The 17825-nt window shown below is 45.9% G+C and overlaps 1 protein-coding gene across 1 annotated transcript in view; it reads left to right on the top strand.

Moving 5' to 3' along the window:
• Positions 1–17825, top strand: part of RAB3GAP1 (RAB3 GTPase activating protein catalytic subunit 1) — a 168333-nt gene that overhangs the window by 41234 nt on the left and 109274 nt on the right. Inside the window, exons 11-12 of the mRNA XM_033945735.1 lie at positions 12658–12731; positions 12848–12940. Of these exons, the coding sequence (XP_033801626.1) occupies positions 12658–12731; positions 12848–12940 (167 nt within the window). The remainder of the gene's footprint in view (positions 1–12657; positions 12732–12847; positions 12941–17825) is intronic.

Below are 17825 nucleotides of genomic sequence, written 5' to 3'. Positions count from 1 at the left end.
CACTGGTCTGACCCAGCATCGGCAATTCTTATGTTCTTAGGTAGGAGTATTGTTCACAAAATCCTGCCAATCCAAGTAAAACTCCGCCACTTCAGCCTCAGATTTCCTGATGTGGGATAGAATTCCCCTTCTCTGTAGTCTTGTATCATCTGTGCTGTATACCAGCAAAGTTAGTGCACACTCTGTGCCACGATCAGGATCATTAGTCTATTTTTGGCTGATGAAATGCAATGAATATTTTCAACAGATTAGATCCATGTTTATGGTTTGACTTAATCTTGATCAGATTACTTTTTGTGATACACATTAAATTGTGTCAGGGCTATACCTTTCATAGTCTACATGAAAGTAAAATGCCCTCTAGACTAATTGCCATTATTTATACGCCTATTCTGAATACCTTGGGGTGCTACTGTTTCCCTCATATGAATGGTTTCCCTGGCTAACATATACTGTACCCTATGATTCAGGAAAGAAGAAATTGGCTATTCTCTCTCGGTTTAATGGATTCTTATACCAATATCCATAGACATCCCAGTTACAGGATGTATCTCAGATCCAAGCAAGGAAACACCACTACTAGTATTGTTTGCCACTCAGCTTTGCATCAGCACCCGGAATCTTCACAAAGTGTCTTGTAGTAGGTGTGGCATTGCTAATCGGACAAGGCATGCACATGTTTCCCTGCCTAGACAATTAGCTGTTTTAAGAGCACATCAGAGATGGTGTGAAAGTATCAATGTGTAGAACCATTCTGATACTGGGGCTACTAGGTTTTATAATATCTCACTTCAGCCCATTCCAACAATTGGAGTTTATTGGAACACTGCTAGATACAGCTCGAGCCAATGCTTTCCTCCCAACCCAATGAAGAGAGGCTTTCATCTTGGTGGTTTGGGAGGTACACCAGAGTCAGCAGGTATCAACTTAGCTAATGTAGAGCTTGCTAGGCCATATGGCATCAACCATACGTATTACTCTCGTGGCATGCCTCAATTTGGGACTACCTCAATGGACCCTGTCTTCCCAGGGAACCTTGCTACAGGGAACCTTGAAAATTCCATTACTGTCACACCTTCTCTGAAGGAATCCGTGTCTTGTGGCTAATACACAATAATTTGGTCAAGGAAATACCGTTCTAAATTCTATAACCCCGCAAGACACAAACAACACATGCATCCAGCTAGATGTGGGGAGCTTATATAGATGGGCTCCACACCCAGGGCTAGTGGTCTGTTCAGGAAATTCAACACCAAATTAGCTTCCTAGAGCTAAGTACTAAATGGACTCTGGTAAGACATAAGAACATAAGAATTGCTGCTGCTGGGTCAGACCAGTGGTCCATCGTGCCCAGCAGTCCGCTCACCAGTGCCCTAACTGAGACTAGCCTTACCTGCGTATGTTCTGATTCAGCAAGAACTTGTCTAACTTTGTCTTGAATCCCTGGAGGGTGTTTTTCCCTAAAATAGCCTTCGGAAGAGCGTTCCAGTTTTCTACCACTCTGGGTGAAGAAGAACTTCCTTACGTTTGTATGGAATCTATCCACTTTTAACTTTAGAGAGTGCCCTCTTGTTCTCTCTACCTTGGAGAGGGCGAGCAACCTGTCTTTTTCTACTAAGTCTATTCCCTTCATTATCTTGAATGTTTGTATCATGTCCCCTCTCAGCCTCCTCTTTTCAAGGGAGAAGAGGCCCAGTTTCTCTAATCTCTCACTGTACTGCAACTCCTCCAGCCCCTTAACTATTTTAGTCGCTCTTCTCTGGACCCTTTCAAGTAGTATTGTGTCCTTCATGTACAACGACCAGTGCTGGACGCAGTATTCCAGGTGAGGGCGCATCATGGCCTGATATAGCGGCATGATAACCTTCTCCGATCTGTTCATGATCTCCTTCTTAATCATTCCTAACATTCTGTTCGCCCTTTTCGCCGCCACTGCACGTCTCTCCAAGTACTGCACCGGAAATCCTGTATTTGTATATAAGATTTTTGTTACCAACATGCATCACCTTAAACTTATCCACATTAAACCTCATTTGCCATGTCACGGCCCATTTCTTGAGCGTGTTTATGTCCCATTGCAGGTCTTTGCAATCTTCCTGCATCTTCACTACTCTGAATAACTTTGTATCATTTGCAAATTTAATCACCTCACTCGCACCAATTTCCAGGTCATTTATAAATATGTTGAAGAGCACAGGTCCAAGAACCGAACCCTGTGGCACTCCACTCGTGACGATTTTTCAGTTCGAGTATTGTCCATTTAACCCTCCCCCCCACTCTGTTTCCTATCTTCCAGCCAGTTTTTAATCCACATGAGTATTTCACCCTCGATTCCATGGCTCCCAATTTTTCAAAGTATTCATTCATGCAGAACCTTGTCGAACGCCTTCTGAAAATCCAGATATACGGTGTTGACCAGGTCACCCTTGTCTATCTGCCTGCTTACTCCCTCGAAGAAGTGCAGCAAGTTCGTCAAGCAAGATCTTCATTTGCTGAAGCTGTGCTGGCTAGTCCTCATCAGATTGTGTCCGTCAAGGTGATCATTGATGTGGTCCTTTATCAGCGCCTCTAACATCTTTCCCGGTACCGAGGTCAGACTCACCGGTCTGTAGTTTCCTGGATCTCCCCTGGAGGCCGCACCTTCAAAAAGATATAAAAAGGATGGAGTCGGTCTAGAACAGTGTTTTTCAACCGCTGTTCCGCGGCACACTAGTGTGCCGCGAGATGTTGCCTGGTGTGCCGCAGGGCCGCCATCAGGGCAGTACTACCAGCCCTGCATTCAGGGGCCCGGAGCTGACAGGGGGCCCGGGCTCCCCCAGGGTCCTAGGCAGTGTTCTAAGGCAGGGGCGCCAGTAGCTCGCCAAGGCAAAGTGAGTCGATCACCCAGGACTCACTTTGTCTTGGCGATCTAATCTATCGAGCCGATAAGTCTTCTTCTCCCCGACGTCAATTCTGCAGTCGGAGAGGAAGTTCGGGCCAGCCAATCGCTGTCTGGCTGGGCGGAACTTCCTCTCCGATTGCAGAATTGACGTCGGGGAGAGGAAGACTGATCGGCCCGAAGCAGGGAGAGCATGCGTCGACGTCGGCTTTGGGGCCTGTTATCCATTGGTGGGTCCTGTTCCCCGATGGCAGTGGCAGTGGCTTGGGGAACGGCAGGGAGAAAGAAAGAAAGGGGGCAGGCAGGGAAACAGAAGGAAAGAAGAGAAACAGAAAAAAAGAAAGAAAGGTCAGGGAGAGAGGAAGAAAAAGTTGGGGGAGGGAATGAGGTGTGGAGGAGAGAAAGCATACAGGCTGATAGAAGGGAAGAAAGACTGGATGCACAGTCAGAAGAAGAAAGTGCAACCAGAAATCACCAGACAAGGTAGGAAAAATGATTTTATTTTAAATTTAGCAAAGTGGAGGCAGTATTACCACAGTTTTCAAAGGAATTTGCCCAAATCACTTAATAGTTAACTGGGTAAATTCCCAGAGATGAAAACTTCCCTTCACTTACTATGCACAGTTCTGAATTTATATCTGCTGTCTATATTTTACAATATGGTCACCTTTTACTAAACCGCAATAGTGGTTTTTAGCGCAGGGAGCCTATGAGCGTCAAGATTCCAGCCAGAATATCAGCTTTGTGTTCAGCCAAACAGGCCCAGGTTTCGCACTGAATAAAGTATTTTATAATTTTTCACTATTCTGTTTACTTAATATTTCATAATAAAAGTAATTATAAAATACTTTCTTTGTGTTTATTTGATTCCTATTCAAGAGAATTACTTTATATATAGTCAATATAGGCACAGAGTTAAATTTTTTAACATTTTCTAATGGTGGTGTGCCTCGTGATTTTTTTCATGAAACAAGTGTGCCTTTGCCCAAAAAAGGTTGAAAAACACTGGTCTAGAGGAAGGTTACTAAAATGATGTGTGATCTTCGTGATAAGGTGCATGTGGACAGACTTAAAGATCTCAATCTGTATACTTTGGAGGAAAGGTGGGAGAGGGGAGATATGATAGAGAAGTTTAAATACGTATGTAATATAAATGTACATGAGTCGAGTCTCTTTCATTTGAAAGGAAACTCTGCAATGAGAGGGCATAGGATGAAGTTAAGAGGTGATAGGCTCCGGAGTAATCTGAGGAAATACTTTTTTACGTAAAGGGTGGTAGATGCGTGGAACAGTCTCCAGGAAGATGTGGTGGAAACAGACTGTCTGAATTCAAGAGGGCCTGGGATAGGCACGTGGGATCTCTCGGAGAGAGAAAGAAATAATGGTTACTGTGGATGGGCAGACTAGATGGGCCATTTGGCCTTTATCTGCCATCATGTTTCTATATGTTTCTATGTTGTATGTCAATATACAGGAGGTACTCGATTGTACCTCCTGTATCAGGAGGCATTCAGGATGTGGAAGTGGGTTCTCTCCCAAGCAATAGACCTCAGTCATTTATCTGGCAGGAAAAACAACAGATATGGTTCCCTCTACTTCTGGAGCTATCGTCAAGAGGCCTGTAGAGGCTGGAATTCTTTCTGGCCCTCCTCATTCAGGAAGAGGGGTACATATTGCATCCCAGCCTCCAGTCTTTGGCCCTCATGGCTTGAGTATTGAGAGGTTAAAAATGGATTCTTTTAACTTACTGGAGGAAGTCTCTTGTGTTCTGCTGGCTTCCAGGAGAGATTCCACTAGAAATTCATATGGTTTCAGGTAGAAGAGGTTTACCGTCTGGTATGAGATCAAGGTCCTAGATGCTTTTTACTGTCCTGCACACAATTGCTTAAATACCTTGTACATCTGTTTGGAGGCAGGTCTCAAGACCAATTCCATAAGGATTTACCTCAGTGCAATTGGAGCTTATCAATGTTTACAGGGTAAACCCATCTCTGCTGAGCCTTTAATTCCCTTCATGAGGGATTGCTCTTACTAAAATCTCCCCATCATTGGATATTTCACCTTACCCAGCTGATCAAAAGCTCCTTTTGAACTACTTGATACTTGTCATCTAAAGTACCTGACCTAGAAGGTCTTGTTTTTAGTGGCAGTTAATTCACCCCACAGGGTCAGTGAACTCCAGGCCTTAATAGTCAATCCATTTTATGTAAAGTTTAACAGAAAGTATGTGTATACAAAACCAAAGTTCCTTCCTAAGGTAGTGTCAGAATTCTGTCTTAGCCAGCAGGACTGTAGAATCAGTGATTATCCTATGTTTCTTTAATCAAATTTCTCTTACTTATTATACATAAGTAATAGAAGTTGAGCCCATAGATTAGAAACATAGGAGTTGGAATCAAATGTTTGGTGAACCTGCTCCTTAGCCCTGTTAACCAGTCAATTGTTCTGCTAACCATGTGCTGATCAAGATAAAACATACATAGTAACATAGTAGATGACGCCAGATAAAGACCCGAATGGTCTTCTTAGCTATTTCTGGGCAAGAATCCAAAGCTTTACCCTGTACTGTGCTTGGGTTCCAACTGCCGAAATCTCTGTTAAGACTTACTCCAGCCCATCTACACCCTCCCAGCCATTGAAGCCCTCCCCAGCCCATCCTCCACCAAAAGGCCATATACAGACACAAACCGTGCAAGTCTGCCCAGTACTGGCCTTAGTTAGAACATAAGAACATAAGAAATGCCTCCGCTGGGTCAGACCTGAGGTCCATCATGCCCAGCAGTCCACTCACGTGGCAGCCCATCAGGTCCAGGACCTGTGCAGTAATCTTTTATCTATACCCCTCTATCCCCTTTTCCAGCAGGAAATTGTCCAATCCTTTCTTAAACCCCAGTACCGTTCGCTGCCCTATAACGTCCTCTGGAAGCGCATTCCAGGTGTCCACCACACGTTGGGTAAAGAAGAACTTCCTAGCATTCGTTTTGAATCTGTCCCCTTTCAACTTTTCCGAATGCCCTCTTGTTTTTTTATGTTCTGAAAGTTTGAAGAATCTGTCCCTCTCTACTCTCTCTATGACCTTCATGATCTTGTAAGTCTCTATCATATCCTCTCTAAGTCTTCTCTTCTCCAGGGAAAAGAGACCCAGTTTCTCCAATCTCTCAGCGTATGAAAGGCTTTCCATCCCCTTAATCAGTCGTGTCGCTCTCCTCTGAACTCTCTCGAGTAACACCATATCCTTCTTAAGGTATGGTGACCAATACTGGACGCAGTACTCAAGATGCGGACGCACCATTGCCCGGTACAGCGGCAGAATAACTTCTTTCGTTCTTGTTGTAATACCCTTCTTGATTATCCCCAGCATTTTATTCGCTCTCTTGGCGGCCGCTGCGCACTGTGCCGTCGGCTTCATTGTCATGTCCACCATTACCCCCAAGTCCCTTTCTTGGGTACTCTCATTCAATAACATCCCTCCCATCGTATAGCTGTGCCTCATATAGCTCAATATTTCAATATTTAATCTTATATATTTAATCTCAATAGTTCAATATTTAATCTTATTTTCTGATTCTAGACCCTTTGTGTTCATCCCACGCTTCTTTGAACTCAGTCACAGTTTTACTCTCCACCACCTCTCTCGGGAGCGCATTCCAGGCATCCACCGCCCTCTCCGTAAAGTAGAATTTCCTAACATTGCTATAGAATCTACCATCCCTCAACCTCAAATTATGTCCTCTGGTTTTACCATTTTCCTTTCTCTGAAAAAGATTTTATTCTACGTTAATACGTTCAAGTATTTGAACGTCTGAATCATATCTCCCCTGTCTCTCCTTTCCTCTAGGGCAGGGGTGTCCAATGTCGGTCCTCGAGGGCCGCAGTCCAGTCGGATTTTCAGGATTTCCCCAATGAATATACATGAGGTCTATTTGCATGCACTGCTTTCATTGTATGCTAATAGATCTCATGCATATTCATTGGGGAAATCCTGAAAACCCAACTGGATTGCGGCCCTCGAGGACTGACATTGGACACCCCTGCTCTAGGGTATACATATTCAGGGCTTCCAGTCTCTCCTCATACGTCTTCTGGCGCAAGCCTCCTATCATTTTCGTCGCCCTCCTCTGGACCGCCTCAAGTCTTCTTACGTCCTTCGCCAGATACGGTCTCCAAAATTGAATACAATACTCCAAGTGGGGCCTTACCAATGACCTGTACAGGGGCATCAACACCTTCTTCCTTCTACTGACTATGCCTCATCCTTCTGGCAGCAGCCACTGCCTTGTCACACTATTTTTTTCACCTTTAGATCTTCGGACACTATCACCCCAAGGTCCCTCTCCCCGTCCGTGCATATCAGCTTCTCTCCTCCCAGCATATATGGTTCCTTCCTATTATTAATCCCCAAATGCATTACTCTGCATTTCTTTGCATTGAATTTTAGTTGCCAGGCATTAGACCATTCCTCTAACTTTTGCAGATCCTTTTTCATCTTTTCCACTCCCTCTTCGGTGTCTACTCTGTTACAAATCTTGGTATCATCTGCAAAAAGGCACACTTTTCCTTCTATCCCTTCAGCAATGTCACTCACAAACATAATGAACAGGATTGGCCCCAGCACTGATCCCTGAGGGACTCCACTACTCACCTTTCCTTCCTTCGAGCGACTTCCATTAACCACCACCCTCTGATGTCTGTCCGACAGCCAGTTTCTGACCCAGTTCACCACTTTGGGTCCTAACTTCAGCCCTTCAAATTTGTTCAACAGCCTCCTATGAGGAACTGTATCAAAGGCTTTGCTGAAATCCAAGTACAGTGGTGCCTCACACAACGAACTTAATCCGTTCCAGGAGCAAGTTTGTTATGTGAAACGTTCGTTGTGTGAAACGCGTTTTCCCATAAGAATACATGTAAAACAAAATAATTCGTTCTGCAGCCCTGTTTTCCCATAAGAATACATGTAAAACAAAATAATTCGTTCTGCAGCCCTACATTTCCCTCCCTCCACCTCACCTTATATGCAGAGTTTGCCAGCTTTCTTTTTCACCCAGCCGCACGCTTTCAAAAAGCTGTGCATGCGCAGCTGCTGGAGTTGATCAATGTTCTCCTCTCCTGCAACTTCCGGTTTCCGGTTGCGTCAGAGGAGAAGATTGAACAACAGAGCATGCGCGCATGTGCTGCTCTTTGAAAGTGTGTGGCTGGCCGAAAAAGAAAGCCGGAAAACTCGGCATCTAAGGTAAGGTGGAGGGAGATGATGGAACACTGCATTCAGACAGGAGGGTGCTGCTGTTCCCGGCTCACATTAGGAAGCGGCGAGAGTAGTTCCGCCCCCCCCCCCGGGCCCCTCGGGCGACTTCGTTGTGTGAAACGAAGTTCGTTATAGGGAGCAAGACAAAAAGTTCGTTATGCGCAGCGTTCGCTGTACGAGGCGTCCGTTATGCGAGGCACCACTGTAAATTACATCTAGCATATGTCCTCGATCCAGCTCTCTGGTCACCCAATCAAAAAATTCAATCAGGTTCGTTTGGCACGATTTACCTTTTGTAAAGCCATGTTGCCCCGGATCCTGTAACCCATTAGATTCAAGGAAGTACACTATCCTTTCTTTCAGCAAAACTTCCATTATTTTTCCAATAACTGAAGTAAGGCTCACCGGCCTGTAGTTTCCTGCTTCATCCCTGTGACCACTTTTATGAATAGGGACCACATCCGCTCTCCTCCAATCCCCAGGAATCACTACCGTCTCCAGAGATTTGTTGAACAAGTCTTTAATAGTACTCGCCAGAACCTCTCTGAGCTCCCTTAGTATCCTGGGATGGATCCCGTCTGGTCCCATCGCTTTGTCCACCTTCAGTTTTTCAAGTTGTTCATAAACACCCTCCTCCGTGAACGGCGCAGAATCTACTCCATTTTCTCGTGTAACTTTGCTAGACAGTCTCGGTCCTTCTCCAGGATTTTCTTCTGTGAACACAGAACAGAAGTATTTGTTTAGCACATTCGCTTTCTCCTCATCACTTGCCACATATTGGTTCCCAGCATCTTTTAGCCTAGCAATTCCATTTTTCATTTTCCTCCTTTCACTAATATATGTGAAAAAATTTTTGTCTCCCTATTTTACATTTTTAGCCATTTGTTCTTCTGCCTGTGCTTTCGCCAGACGTATCTCTCTCTTGGCTTCATTCAGTTTCACCCTGTAGTCCTTTCTGCTCTCCTCTTCTTGGTTTTTTTTATATTTCACGAACGCCAACTCTTTCGCCTTTATTTTCTCAGCCACTAGGTTGGAGAACCATATCGGCTTCCTTTTTCTCTTGTTTTTATTGATTTTCTTCACATAAAGGTCCGTAGCCATTTTTATCGCTCCTTTCAGCTTAGACCACTGTCTTTCCACTTCTCTTCTGTCCTCCCATCCTAACAGCTCTTTCTTCAGGTACTCTCCCATAGCATTAAAGTCTGTACGTTTGAAATCTAGGACTTTAAGTATCGTGCGGCCGCTCTCCACTTTAGCCGTTATATCAAACCAAACCGTTTGATGATCGCTACTTCCCAGGTGAGCACCCACTCGAACATTAGAGATACTCTCTCCATTTGTGAGGACCAGATCCAATATCGCTTTTTCCCTTGTGGGTTCCGTCACTATTTGTCTGAGCAGAGCCTCTTGAAAGACATCCACAATCTCCCTACTTCTTTCCGATTCTGCAGACGGAACATTCCAGTCTGCATCCGGCAGGTTGAAATCTCCCAACAGCAGAACCTCCTCTTTCCTTCCAAACTTTTGGATATCCACAATCAGATCCTTATCAATTTGCTGCGACTGAGTCGGAGGTCTGTAGACTACACCCACATAGATAGAAGTTCCATCTTCTCTTTTCAGAGCAATCCATATCGCTTCTTCCTCTCCCCATTCAGCACACTGGAATGCAAGAGAACCTTGGCATTCTGTCTGGAGCAGACTAAAGCTCACAAAGTCCACCTAGCTTTTTGTTTTTTGACCCGAAGAGCCAACTCCCCAATGCCAGTTCCCCAATTCTTTTGAATTGGCTAGCAAACTACATTTCCTTTATTTATACCTAAGCTGTGCTGATTCTGGAGGATTTTGTCACAGCTCACTGTGTCAGAGTTATGGCTGCATCAGTAGCCCATTTGAGATCAGTCTCCATAAAGGAGATCTACAAAGCAACTCGCCATAGTCTAGAACAGTGTTCTTCAACTGCTGGTCTGCACAGGGCCGGCGAGATCAGTGCGTAAAATTCCTGTCGGTCTGTGCAGGGCCAGCGAGAGCCTCCATCTAACTCCCTTCCCTCCACTCCCCTCCCCTCCCAGCAGCTCTCAGTACTTGCCTGCAGCAGCGATTCACTTAGGCAGCCTTGGGGCTTTTGCTGTGTCACGGCCTGCCTCATGATGCAACTTCCTCTTTCCTCAGAGGCGTGACCCATCAAAGGACCCAAGGCTGCCTAAGAGAATCACTGCTGCAGGCAAGTTCTAAGAGCTGCTGGGACTGGAAGGAAGGGGAGGAAGCCACTGTTGGAGGCTGGGAAGCTGCTAGATAAAGGGAGAGCTGCTACTGGACCTGGAGGGAGGGAGAAGGAGAGATGCTGCTGGGAGGGGAAAAGAGAAGAGAGTTACTGTTGGTTAGGGGGAGGAGGGAAGGGAGAACAGGTACTGCTGGACAGGGGAGGAGGAAAAAAAGAAGGAAACAGCTGGCAGGGAGATTAGAGGAGAGGAAGGGGTCAGGGTGGAATGGAGAGATCAGATGAGGGAAAGAGGAGAGACAGAGGAATGCAAAAGTAGTGAGAGATTGATGCTGGGAAGGGGGGTCAGCAGAGAAATAAGGAGAGAGGGACAAAGATGCTAGATCTGGTGTAGGAGAGAGAAAAATGAAGAGCAATGAAGCTGGAATGAATTATGTAAAAGGGAGAGAGGGGACGCAGGCTGGGTGGATAGGGGAGAGGGGCATAGAAAGAAGGCAGATACCATATGGAAGGGGGAGAGGGCAGACAGTGGTTGGAAGGGGCAGAAGCTGGATTGAAGAGACAGAGAGAGTAGACGCTGGAAGGAAGAGAGTGAAAAGAAGATGAAAGCAGAAACCAGAGATGACAGAAGGTAGAAAAAAATAATTTGATTTGAAATATGCATCCTGCTAGAGCTGGTGTTAGACATAACTGGGGATGGGATCAGAAGGTTTTTGGGGACGGGGCGGAAATGGTTTTTTTAATTTCAATCTTAGTAGTTTGCTGGTCCACAAAATAATTATTTTATTTCCGCTAGTCCATAGGTGTAAAAAGGTTGATGAACACTGGTCTAGAACAGACTCCCAACATGACAGTCAATTTAATCAGATAGTCTTTCAGAATTTATTTGGAATCCAGAATCCAACTTCATCTTCCAGGCCCATTTGTTTCTGTTCAAGACTGTCTTAACAAAATATTAAAAGTATGTTTCTGTTATTTGATTGCATTATAGATCTTGTTTGTTGTAACTCCTTTTAAAGCAGCATGGTACCTAGGGATTCCCATCAGTGTGGCTATTACATCCTGCTTGTCCTTAGGGCAGTGTATCGCAAATTGTGTGCCACCTGAGATTTCTGGTGTGCTGCAACACATTGGCGAGGAGGAGAGTCGTCCATGCTGACGAGAAGCACATCCTGTAGGAAATCAGCCGGCGTGGATGACTCTCCTCCTGGCCGGCGTCTCTCCTCTTCTCCTGGCCGTCATCTCCCAGATCCTTGTAACGGCGGGGTTGTGGCAAGACAGGCCTCTGCTCATGCGTGGACATCGATGCGGTGATGTCACGCAGGCGCGTGACATCATCATATCAACTTCCGGGTACCTTCTGACCAGGGCACTGCATTTAGTGTTCCGCCAGCTGGAAAAGTTTGGGGGACACTGCCTTAGGGAAAGCAGTTACTCACCTGTAGCAGGTGTTCTCTGAGGACAGCATTATAAATAGCCACACTGTCGTTCCCTGCCTACCTTCCATTGAAGTTGAATTCTATGAGCTATTGTATTGGACTGAGCTGGGCCTGTGCATCAATGGCATGTAGGAAGATGTACGCATGCAAGATAGATGGCTTCCAAAGGCTTCTAGAAGAATTCTGAGAAACGTTTACTGCGCTGGGCTGTTCGAGATGACATTACCCTATCAGTGTAAATATCATCCTGCTATCCTTGGTGAACACCTGCTAACAGGTGAGTAGTAACTGCGCCTTCTAGTCTTGAGGTTTTCTTTCTTATATTGAGTAGTTTTTTGGGGGTCTTTCTTGAAACTATAAAATGTGGGATTGAATTATACGCTGAAAGATTTGAAAGAATCTTGTTATACTTGTTTGTATTTGTCTTGGTTATCTATTTTTTGTGCTGTTTTTCTTAAATTACTTCAGTAAAAATGTGCACATTAAAAATAATAAAGTAGTAGTGTGAGGAGTTAACTGTTACTTTCACAGAAGTAATGATGGATAAAACAGCCTCCCAGTGGAGATGGTAGAAGCAAACTCCTTTTGCGTTTCATATGAACCTTTGTTCTTCTACTACACTGAATAATTTCTCTTTAAACCTTATTGAAACTTTTTGAGGTAATTTGTTTTTATCATATCTCCCTGGCCTTCAGGATGCTTAGGATAAGAGGTAAAACCAGTAATCCAGCTAGGTCTGTAGTATTTGCAATATAGAAACTGGCAGTGTTTAAGGTCTACTTGTTTGTATTTTTCTTTAAGTGAAACAGTAAACAAAATACATAATATTTTTAGTAGTAATCTAAATGAAAAAAATTGTGAATCCTTCTCTTTGCAGTGATTTAGATCCCATCCAAGCTCCCCAGTGGTCTGTGAGAGTCAGAAAAGCTGAAAACCCTCAGTGTTTGTTGGGTACGTTGAAAACAGAATTCTCAGATGTATTGCTCAGTAGTGCAAGTTGATTTTTCTCTTTTTTCCTCTCATGATAGGTTAATGCTAGAAGGTATGTTTGGTTTTTCTTTTGGTAGGTGATTTCCTAACTGAATTCTTCAAACTCTGTCGCCGAAAGGAATCAACTGATGAGCTGCTTGGACGGTCAGCTTTTGAAGAGAATGGAAAAGGTAGGTAGGCTTTTAAATTGTTCCTTATTTTTAATGACAGTGGGCAGTTTTCAAACCATTCATGGAGTTTTTCTTTGAAAATTCTGGAACATTGGGAAATAGGGATTTCAAAATGAAATTCCATTTTAGAAGTTCCAGTTTCCATATTATCACCACTCCTGATCTCTTTCCTCACTAGCACAGCAAAGTACCGTATTTTTCACTCCGTAAGATGCACCGGACCATAAGACGGTTTAGAGTAGGAAAACCTGAAAAAAAACCATTCTGAACCAAATTGTTTACTAATATATACCAGGCTCTGCACCTTGTCTCCCCTTTCCTGCCAGGCTGTTTCTTTCATTTTTCATATACACATAGCAGATATAAATGATCAAAACTGACACATTTTGATCACTAAATTGAAAATAAAATTATTTTTCTTACCTTTGTTATCTGGTGATGTCATGAGTCTCCTTTCTTCACTCAGGCCCAACAATTGCCCCTTTCTATTCCTTCCCTCCCATGTTCCAAGTTCGTGCCCCCCCCTAAACTGCTTTCCAGCCTTTGTTCTTCGACCTACCTCCCTCCCATGTCCCGTGTTCATGCCCCCTCACTGCCTTCCAGCCTTTGTACTTCGTTCTCCCTCCCATGTCCCGAGTTCGTGCCTCCTCCCTCTCACTGCCTTCCAGCCTTAGTCCTTCGTCCTCCCTGCCATGCCGGAAACTGCCTTCCTCCCTCCCTGCCGTGCTGAAGCCTGCCTACTCTATGCTGATTCTTCCTCCTCTGGCCCCGATCCGCTGCCACGCTGGAAATTGCCTTTCTCCCTCCCTGCCACACTGAAGCCTACCTACCCTCCACCGATTACTCCTCCTCTGGCCCCAGTCCACCGATACTGGTGCACTGCAACTCAGGTAAGGTAAGGGCCAGTGTGCAGCGATTGCACATCGCCGGCCCACAAGCCTTCTCTCGATGTCAGAACTGATGTCAGTTCTGACATTGGGAGAAGGCTTGTGGGCCAGCAACATGCAATTGCTGCACGCTGGCCCTTCCCTTCCTGGAGTTGCAGCGCAGTGGCGGCCAGCAGGGAGCAGCAGTGGTGAGCAGGGATTAGGAGCAGCGGCGGGGGCAGGCAGCAGTCAGCCCACATACTCCCAACGAGTGGACCATTTTAAAAAGGTACAACAGGGTGGGTGGGGGTGTTTAAAAAAAGTTACCTTGCTTCATAAGACGCACCAAAATTTCCACCCAATTATGGTGGAAAAAAGTGCATCTTATGAAGCAAAAAATGCAGTAAGTATACTCCTTCACAGTGTGCATACCTTCATAATTGCTTAGTTACCTAAGAATATTGCTTTTGCAGTTACTCCATCCCTAGTTCAAAATTCCTCCTATTGAGTTGTTATTTTGATTGTTTAAATTCATATTCACTAGCGTCACACAAAAACAGTGGAAGTAACTTTTTCCCTCTTCACCTCCAGATTTGTGAGCATTAATTCTCTGTCTGAGCAGAATCCTTGCAATTTCTATTTTTAGGTTTACCTGCCATCTGTCATTTTGTTAATTTATATAATACAAGATTGATGCATAGCAGCATAGTTGTTATACCTATATTCTTTAGCGTCCCTCCAGACCAACACAGAATAAATGGGTTTACGCTCCTCTACCAGCAGGTGGAGAACACATTGATTTTTGGCAGCACAAGTGGGCTGTGTAGTCCCATCTACAATCAGTCTATTCTCAGGTGGAGATGGTAAGCATGTGCAGTCTTTCCTCTGGTTAGTTAGAGCCTGTTGGATCTGATTAATGACCTTTTTTGTCCATGTTTTTATTGGCTGAACTGAGCTTGGGGGACCCTTTCGGGGGTCCATCCAACTTCGGGGTGCCACACTCAACTAGTCATGTCCCTCCCCCCATTTTCCCCCACCTCCCTAATTGTTGCTTAGAAGTGCCTCAGCTGTAAGCCTTGCCACAGTTCAGGCAAGGCATATAACTTTGAAAGCCTGTGGGGTCTGCTAATTTCTTAGGTAAAGTTGCACATTGAACCCCTCCCCCCAAAAAACCCCAAACATCCTGAGACAGTGCCAGTCTGAAAGGAAGCTTTAAATTAGCTTTAAATGAATTTTATTGCTAACCAGTGGTTTGTATTTTCCCTTTTAGTGGTTCGCAATGAGCACTTTAAAGAAGCAGAAAAAGTGCTCATTGTGTTTCCTAGTGGTGGATGTGGCCGGCATGTACATAAAGTGCTCCAGCTGCTACGAGGGGGAATCCTCGTTGGCTTCGGGTTCCAGCGAGCAGGATTCCCCTTCACACATGCACTGCTCATTGGCTGTAGGCAGTGGGGAAGCCCGGGCTTCTCTTACCACCCACACAGGGATTTCCCTAGCTGCTGATGGTCAGGGAAATAAGGTTTCCCTTACCGCTGGGGACACCCTTACCGCTACTGCAGCTGCTGCCTGCAGTTCTACTTTAGCAGCTGGGTCTATTCAGGCCTCTTTGCTGCTACAGCCTTTGAAGGAGGTTTTTTTTGGCAGGCTTTACGTTTATTTTGGTGGGAAAATCCACTATTTTATATGTGGCCTCAAGTGACCTCCCTCCTGTTTTAGAAAGACAGGAACAGGTCCAAAGTGTGTCTTCTGCTTCCGCAGTGAGTTCTTCTTTTCCGCTGTGGATTTTTGCCCCTGAATTTGTTTTAGCCATATACAAGGTTTACTTGCAGGCGGCTGGGGAACCTGCTTCTTCCCCAGGGGTCTCTGTTTTTTTTGGGGTTTTTTTTGGGGGGAGCCTTTGCCTTCAATATCTGCCCCTGTTCAGCTCCCCTTGGCATCTGCTCCTGTCCAGTCCCCCCACCTTGTCTTCGTCCAAGCGGATGCGGGTTTTTTGGGATGAGGATTTTTTATTTGCAGACACGGTTTCACCTGATGAGGACTTGAACCTTTTGGTTGATCCACAAGATCCTCTTGGGGGAAGGGGGGGTGGCGGATGATGTGTCCAGTTGTTTTTTTGGAAACGCCAGTTGGCGAGAATGCTTCGGTCATGCATATTTTTCACTGGGAAGAGCTGCAGGAGCTTATTCTTCAGGTTTCTTCATTTTTGTGCTTTGAGGAGGAAGCTAAGGACTAGAGAATGACACGGTGGCGGTTTACCCGCGGCTACTGCGTTTAGCCGCGGGTAACCCGCCAAAAACATGGAATGAAAATTAGCAGCCTCTGCGGGGATGGGGACAAGGCCATCACCGCCCCGTGGAGCGGTGAATGGTCTTGTCACCACAGTGAGGCATAAAGGATCGTGCGGTCCCTGAAGCCCCCACCCGCCCATCCGCACGCTGGCTCGATCGTTTAACCAGCTTCCTCTCTCCACCTCACCTTAGTTTGCCGGCTTTCTTTTTCGGCGACCGGAACGCTTTCAAAAGAACCGCGCATGCGCGGCTGCTCAGTATTCAATCTTCTGCTCTGACCCAACCGGAAACAGGAAGTTGCAGCAGAGCAGAAGATTGAACTTTGAGCAGCCGCACGTGTGCGTCTCTTTGAAAGCGTGCCGGTCGCCGAAAAAGAAAACCGGCAAACTAAGGAGAGCTGGAGAGCAGTAGCGTACCAAGGGGGTGGGGCGGGAGGGGCGAAAAAGGTAATGGCACCAGGCCTTGGAGCACCGAGGCAGACCGCTTCTCCCCCCTCCCAGCCGAACCCCCGCTGACCCTCCTATCTCTCCCCCCCAAGTGAACCTTTCCGACCCTCCCAGCGAAAGCAGCAAACCTCCCTCCAGTAGCGTCGGCTTTCTCCTCCCTCTGCCGCATCACTGATGACGTCATCAGTGACGCGGCAGAGGGAGGAGAAAGCCGCGAAGGAGGTTTGCTGCTCTCGCTGGGAGGGTCGGAAAGGTTCACGGAGGGGGGGAGATAGGAGGGTCAGCGGGGGTTTGGCTGGGAGGGGGGAGAAGCGGTCTGCCTCGTGCTCCATTACCTTCGGGCAGCAGCAGCATTTACAATTCGCTGCTGTTGCTGGCTTCAGGCCTTGTTCTCTGCCGGGTCCTGCCTACTTCCTGTTTTCATGAAGACAGGACCCGACAGAGAGGAAGGCCTGAAGCGGGCAACAGCAGTGAATTGTGAATGCTGCTGCTGCCCGATGAAGATCAGGACATCGGGGAAGGAGCAGGGAGAAATCGGCTGCTGGCTTGGGGGTGAGGGTAGGGAAAGAATTGTGGAAGTGGAGAAATTGGCACGATGACTGTGGGGGCTAGGGGGAGAGAGAAAGAAAGGAAAAAATAAAGAGGGGGGCCAGGGGGAGAGAGAAAGAAAGGCAGAAATAAAGAGGGGTCAGGGGGAGAGAGAAAGAAAGGCAGAAATAAAGAGGGGGTCAAGAGGGAGAGAAAGAAAGGCAGAAAGAAAGAGGAGGGCCAGGGGGAGAGAGAAATAAAGAGGGAGGCCAGGGGGAAAGAGAAAGAAAGGCATAAATAAAGAGGGAGGCCAGGGGGAGAGAGAAAGAAAGCATAAATAAAGAGGGGGGCCAGGGGGAGAGAGAAAGAAAGGCAGATATAAAGAGGGGAGCCAGGGGGAGAGAGAAAGAAAGAGGGGGGGGCAGGAGAAGAAAGAAGAAGGACCAGAAGAAGGACCAGAGACTCATGAAATCACCAGACAAAAAGGTAGGAAAAATGATTTTATTTTCAACTTAGTGATCAAAATGTGTCCGTTTTGAGAATTTATATCTGCTGTCTATATTTTGCACTATGGCCCCCTTTTACTAAAACGCAATAGCGGTTTTTAGCGCAGGGAGCCTATGAGCGTCGAGAGCAGTGTGGGGCATTCAGCGCAGCTCCCTGCGCTAAAAACCGCTATCGCAGTTTAGTAAAAAGGGAGGGGGAATATTTGTCTATTTTTGTATAGTTGTTACTGAGGTGACATTGCATAAAGTCA

This window comes from Geotrypetes seraphini, chromosome 5 (genome assembly GCF_902459505.1).
Source record: "Geotrypetes seraphini chromosome 5, aGeoSer1.1, whole genome shotgun sequence".
NCBI classification, from domain to species: Eukaryota; Metazoa; Chordata; class Amphibia; order Gymnophiona; family Dermophiidae; genus Geotrypetes; species Geotrypetes seraphini.
This window is presented reverse-complemented; position numbering and strand designations above follow the sequence as displayed.